This window comes from Colobus angolensis, unplaced genomic scaffold (assembly GCF_000951035.1).
Source record: "Colobus angolensis palliatus isolate OR3802 unplaced genomic scaffold, Cang.pa_1.0 Scaffold154, whole genome shotgun sequence".
Taxonomy (NCBI): domain Eukaryota; kingdom Metazoa; phylum Chordata; class Mammalia; order Primates; family Cercopithecidae; genus Colobus; species Colobus angolensis.
The window spans coordinates 5198794-5205136 of NW_012114644.1; the positions used below are offsets into that span (position 1 = coordinate 5198794).

Sequence of the window (6343 nt, forward strand, 5' to 3'; positions counted from 1 at the left end):
TTCATTCCATGAGCATTTCCTGAGCCCCTGCAATGTGCCAGGACCTCTGGTCGGTTCAGGGTCTGGGAGAAAGCAGAGAGACCCAGAGAGATGAATGCCCACCAGGAAAGCTGTTTGCTGCTCCAGGGTGGCCCACTGCCTCCACAATGGGCCTCAGTGACAGTTCTGAGTGACGGAGATGCAGCGATGGGGAGGGACAGAAAAGGCCAGATCTGTCCAGATCAAAGAACAGAGGCCATGGGGGAAAGGTCCCTTCCAGGCTGAGGGCACTGTCATGAATCATTTTCTTATCACCTCCTAATAGGCTCATGATGCATCTGCACCTCCTAATCACTATTTTCTTTTTTTTTTTTTGAGATGGAGTCTCGCTCTGTCACCCAGGCTGGAGTGCAGTGGCCGGATCTCAGCTCACTGCAAGCTCCGCCTCCCGAGTTTACGCCATTCTCCTGCCTCAGCCTCCAGAGTAGCTGGGACTACAGGCGCCCGCCACCTCGCCCGGCTAGTTTTTTGTATTTTTTAGTAGAGACGGGGTTTCACTGTGTTAGCCAGGATGGTCTCGATCTCCTGACCTCGTGATCCGCCCGTCTCGGCCTCCCAAAGTGCTGGGATTACAGGCTTGAGCCACTGCGCCCGGCCCCTAATCACTATTTTCGACCCCAACCAGGCTCACACCCACAGCCAGAAGGGTTGGTCAAGCTTAGTATTATGGATTCGCAGGGGAAAATACCTGGGAGACCCCATCCTTGGCCCTGCCTTCCCCAGGACCCAGGAGTCCGAGTCCCCAGCTCTCCACTCCCCCAGCCCCAGGAGTCCCAGCTCTCGGCCCCTCTCCTTTTGTTTGTTGCCTGCATTTTCTTTTTTCTCTCTGGGCCTGTAACTCTTCGTTTATCTCCATCTGTGTTTTGTGTCTCTCTTGTATCTTTACATCTGTATTTTGATTTTCCCTCACTGGGCCTCAATTTTCTCACTTGTAAACTGGGGATAATAATAATAATAATAATCCAATCTCTCAGAGCTGTGACGAGGAAGACATGAGATAATTATGTAAAATGCTCAGCACAGAACCAGGCCACAGTAAACTCAGTACAAGAGAGTCCTATTATTATTACTGTTTTATTTTTGCTATTTCCCCTTTGGTATCTCTGTTTTTCTCTTGGTCTCACGTGAGTCTCCAGTCTTCTCCAATTCTGGGTTCCTTTTGCAGACAGCACCTGCCTCTGACTTCCCTTTTCGGGATGAGGAAAGGGCATATCTAGGCCAGAACTTCCCCTGAGCCTCTTCCTTCTCCCTCTCTAGTCCAAGCTCCACCTCATTACCTCCACGTGCCTAGGGGTAAGGCCTGGCTCCCTTCCCATAAATAGCCTTATAAAATCCTGAACCCCAAACCTGTCATCCCTGGGCGGGCGAGTGACTCAAGATCCCGTAGTTCCCGCTCCTAGACATCAAACCTTTAGGTTTCCAGCCCCCTCCTCCCTCTGACCCAGAAGTCCGGGTCCCTAGTCCCTCCTTCCTCGGGTCCCAGGCTTCTCCTCCTTCAGAACCAAGGAGTCTGGACTCTCAAATCCCCAACCTTCCTGAAGACCCAAGGATCGGGTCAGCAAACAGCCTAGGTATTGGGGGCCAGAAACTCCATTCACGGCCACCAGGCGACCATCTACGCCCAGGGCTCCCATCGCGACTCAGTCCCTCCGGAGGCGGGTCCGACACGCCAGGCGCTCCTTTGGAGTCTGGCTGCGATAAGCTATCCCTGACGTCAGTCACTACCTTCCAGCCAATGGACACTCGGCCTTCTACCTCCCTGGGCCACTCAGGACCCTTTGCCTAGTAGGCGGGGCCCACAGCCCGACTCGGGCAGCGATAGGCTTTCAGAGACGCCAGTCTCTGTCAGGCCCCATCAGTCGGCCAATAGACCCGGAACCTGAGAGATCGGAATCCGGGTCCACTCCGCAGAGGCCCGAGCGGGCTCGCGAGGGAACCGGTTCTGCGGGTCTGGCCGGGTAAGCCCTTTCCAGCACGCCTGGTATTGGGATTGTGGACATAGCTCGGGTGGGAAACCGTGAGGCTTGGTGAGGCTCGAGGAGGAGGGGGGAGCTCAGTCCCGGCGAACCCATCTTACTTTCTTGGAGAAACTGAGACCGGGATGCTGGATCTCAGTTATTTTCATCCGTTCCTCCCACCCTAAGCCTGATTCTCGTCTGCTCCTGCCTTCCTGCTCCTCATCCGTTCAGCCTTTCCTGCCCTCCTTAATTCCCTCACTCACGGATTCCCTCGTCTAGCCACTCACTCACACACTCTCCCACCTATTACTTAGTTAAACAAACATTTCCTGAGGCTTCCGGTGTGCCAAGCCTGTGCTGGGCGATGCTGGTGACCAAGATGAGTCAGGCCTGGGCCGTGCCCTCAAAGAGCCCGGGCCAGATGGGAGGACGGACATCGATGGGCATGGGTGTGCAGAGATGGTGGGGAGCCCAGGAGAGACCTTTTTGAGTTTGGCGTGGTCAGGAAAGGGTTTCCAGGGGAGGGGCCATTGGAGCTGGATCTTGGAGGAGCAGGAGGTGCCAGACAAAGTGAGGTGCCAGTTTGCAAAGTGGTTGTGGGGAGGGTGTTTCAGCGTGACCCAAGACAGGGAGGCATGCAGGAGTAGTACTGTGTGCAGGTGCCCAAGCGGAAGGCCAGTCAAGTCTGTATGGTCGGCAGGGGAACTGTGTAAGGCTGGAGGAGGCTGAAGAGATGGGCAGAGGCCACACTGAGGAGCTTGGAGTTTGTCCTGAGGGTGAGGGGGTAGTGGAGAGCCATGGAAGGACATGGTAGTGGAGAGTAGCGAAGGACAAGGTCGTAATTGGACCAGAACTGGAGGAATGAGACTGGAAGCCAGTAGCCCAGGAGGTGGCTGTGGCAGGGATTCAGGCAGGAGAGAGTGGAGCCTGGATCAGGGAAGAGGCCAAGGGGATAAGATAGAGATTCAGGAGGCAAGACTGGGTGCCATGGCTCATGTCTGCAATCCCAGCACTTTGGGAGGTTGAGGTGGGAGGATCACTTGAGGCCAGGAGTTCAAGACCAGCCTGGGCAGCACAGTGACAGCCTCATCTCTACAAAAAATTAGCTGGGTGTGGCTGGGCACGGTGGCTCATGCCTGTAGTCCCAGCACTTTGGGAGGCCAAGGTGGGTGGATCACGAGGTCAGGAGTTCAAGACCAGCCTGGCCAAGATGGTGAAACCCCCTCTTTACTAAAAATACAAAAAATTAGCCGGGCGAGGTGGCGGGTGCCTGTAGTCCCAGCTACTCGGGAGGCTGAGGCAGGAGAATGGCGTGAACCCGGGAGGCAGAGCTTGCAGTGAGCCGAGATCGCGCCACTGCACTCCAGCATGGGTGACAGAGCGAGACTCCGTCTCAAAAAAAAAAAAAGAAGAAAAATAAATACATAAATAAATAAGGAGATTCAGGAAGCAGAGAGAACAGAAAGTGGGGATTGATGGGCGATGGGACAAGGGGGTGTCCAGGATGAGACCCAGAGCTCTGGCCTGGAGGACAGTGGAGCCATCCCTGAGGTGGGGACAGGAAAGAGGAGCAGGTTGATGGGTAGTGACTGTTTTGACAGAGGTGAGCAAGGGGTTCTATGAGTTGGACAAGGGGAGCAGTGACTCAGGCCAGTGGATCTGGACCTTCAGGAAGAGTTCTGGGCTACAACTCCCTGCCCCAGCACAGGCCCTGACTCAGAAGTCACTTGCTGGGTGAATGAGGACCTCTGAGCTGAGGATCCCTTGCTTCTCACCCACCCACCAGGAAACCGCTTTCTTGTTTCTGCAGCTTCAGTCTCTCCCACCCCTCCAGCATTCAAACATGTCCATCATCTCTAAACACACGCGCCTTGTATCAGGCTCCCTTGTGGTGCCCACTGGCTCAATCCCTTACCTTCCACTCCCTCTTCAACCCACTATGTCTGGCTGCCCAACTGCTATGACCCTGCAGTGGCTCTGGACAAGGTCACTGAGGTCACCTGCATATTGCTGAGACCTGAGGATAACATTTTAATCCTCATCTGACCTGGTCCACTCCCTGAAACTCCCTTCGCCCTACATCCTCCTTCCTGGGCAGCTTCCTCTCTGGCTGCTCCTTAGAACCCTCCAGCCTTGCCTTCCACTGCCCACCCTTGCCCACCCCTTTCCTGGGGGCGTGATCCTCAGGGCTCTCTCTGTCCTGGCCCTCTTGTTGCTTGTCCTACTTGCCCAGGCTTCCTGGAAAGGTTCCAGTCCCTTGGCTCCACCTAGATTGCATTGTGGGTTTTTTTTTTTTTCTTTTGAGACAGAGTCTCATTCTGTTGCCCAGGCTGGAGTGCAGTGGCATAGTCTCGGCCCACTGCAACCTCTGCCTCCCAGGTTCAAGCGATTCTCTTGCCTCGGCCTCCCAATTTGTTGGGATTATAGGCATGTACCACCACACCCGGCTAATTTTTGTATTTTTAGTAGAGACAGTGTTTCGCCATGTTGGCTGGGCTGGTCTTGAACTCCTGACCTCAGGTGATCCACCCACCACGGCCTCCCAAAGTGCTGGGATTACAGGCATGAGCCACTGCACCCAGCCCCAGGCTGCACTTCTGACCCTTGTTGCCTCCTGGATTGTCTTCCTGAGACCTTCCAGCTCATCATGTCCAGAATGGCCCTCAACGGGTCTCACCTGTCACACACACACCTGAGCCTCCTCCTATTGAAGAGAGAGCTTCACTGTCCACCTGCTCCCATGGCTAGCCTGGGTGTCATCTCTGTCCCCTTGTTCTCTGGTAACCTCATCAGTAAGTGCTGTTCTTCCCAGCTTTTATGGCTCTGGGATGCTCTACCTCCACTCCCTACCCTCACAGCTCCTGCCCCAGCTCAGGCCTCCTTCTTGGCCTGCAGGACTCCAGTTTTGCCCTTCTCTGTCCATCCCCCAATGTCCCAGCAGAATCTTTCAGTGCCCTGAGCTGACCCTGGCCCTTTCCTGCTCAAAGCGCTCCGGTGGCTCCCCACTGCCCTCCAGTTTAGTCCAAATTATGAAGACTCCAGGTTCTTCAGGCCCTGCTCCTGCTGACCACTCCAGGCCCTTCATGCCCCTCCCCACTTTGCACCTGACCTTCTGGTCAGGTGGAAGCTTTTTCTAGCCAGGTGGCAGCTTTGATCACTGCCAGCTGGCTCTCACAACCTGGAATGTTTTTTCTTCCTAGCAGACTTTTGTTTATCCTTTAGTGTCAAGCTCAGATCACCACCTCTGTGAAGCCCTCCCTGACTACCACAGGTGGAACCCCGGGGACTGTGACAGCCTGTGTCTGTTCTTCCCCCATCTCTGAATCCAGGATCAAAAGCCCTTTGAAGGCACGTCCTGGGTATAAATCATCTCAACTCCAAACTCAGGGCTTACAAGGGGCCAGAGAGTTGGTCCAAGAGCTGATTGTCACAGCTGGACAGAGCTTGCATTTCCAGTTTTTGTTTTTTTTGGAAAAAGGGTCTCACTCTTGCCCAAGTTGGAGTGCAGTAGTGCGATTATAGCTCACTGCAACCTCGAACTCCTGGGCTTAAGTGATCCTCCTGCCTCACCCTCCTGAGGAGCTAGGACTGCAGGGGTGTGCCACCACGCCCGGCTCATTTTTAAATGTTTTTGTAGAGACTGGTCTATGTTGCCCAGGCTGGTCTCAAACTCCTGGACTCAAGCCATCCTCCTGTCTTGCCTCTCAAAGTGCTGGGATTACAGGCCTCAACCTCTGTGGCTGGCTGCATTTACAGTATTTTGAGCGCCAGTTTGTTCCTGGTTTCCTGCTAACTTTGCTCCAGTTCTGTAGGGTGTTTGGGTCACTGGAGCCTTTGAGACCTAAGACATTATTTTTAACTTTTATTTCCCCCGATGTATGCTGAGCCTGGTCTCCCTGGGACCACCAGAGTGAGTCCACCTAACCGAAGGTCTTCAAGGGGAGGAGCTGAGGACCCAGCATCTCCTGGCAGTGTACCTGGATGAAGTCCGAGGGGAGGTGGGTCTAGGTTACCAGGGAGTCCACTCCCTTCTGGTACCAAGAATCCAGGCCCCCACACTCCTCATTCCAGGTTTCTTGGTTCCCAGCCGCTTGAGTCCGATGCTGCCCCCTGGTGGGCAAATACTCCACCGTATTTGAGAGAGGCCAAACTAATTAAATACTTTTATTTACAACAGACAGACAAATCGACCTGCAAGGGAGGGCCAGTCCCCGTCCCTGCGGCGGTCACAGCAGCAGCAGAAGGTAGCGGTGGTGTGCAGGTCCAGCCGTCTCGGTGACCGGTGTGTGTGCGCGTCCCCCTCCCCGTGGCCGGGGTCTCAGCTTTCGGGCCCCCGCCCCGCCCCC

At 54.8% G+C, this 6343-nt stretch overlaps 1 protein-coding gene across 1 annotated transcript in view; it reads right to left on the bottom strand.

Annotated features, from left to right (window-relative positions):
- Positions 1–1894: 1894 nt before the first annotated feature.
- The window catches only part of LIPE (lipase, hormone-sensitive), a 39947-nt gene continuing 35498 nt past the window's right edge, over positions 1895–6343 (bottom strand). Inside the window, exons 10-11 of the mRNA XM_011936595.1 lie at positions 6011–6107; positions 1895–2072 (exon numbers count right to left, since the gene is read on the bottom strand). Of these exons, the coding sequence (XP_011791985.1) occupies positions 1895–2072; positions 6011–6107 (275 nt within the window). The remainder of the gene's footprint in view (positions 2073–6010; positions 6108–6343) is intronic.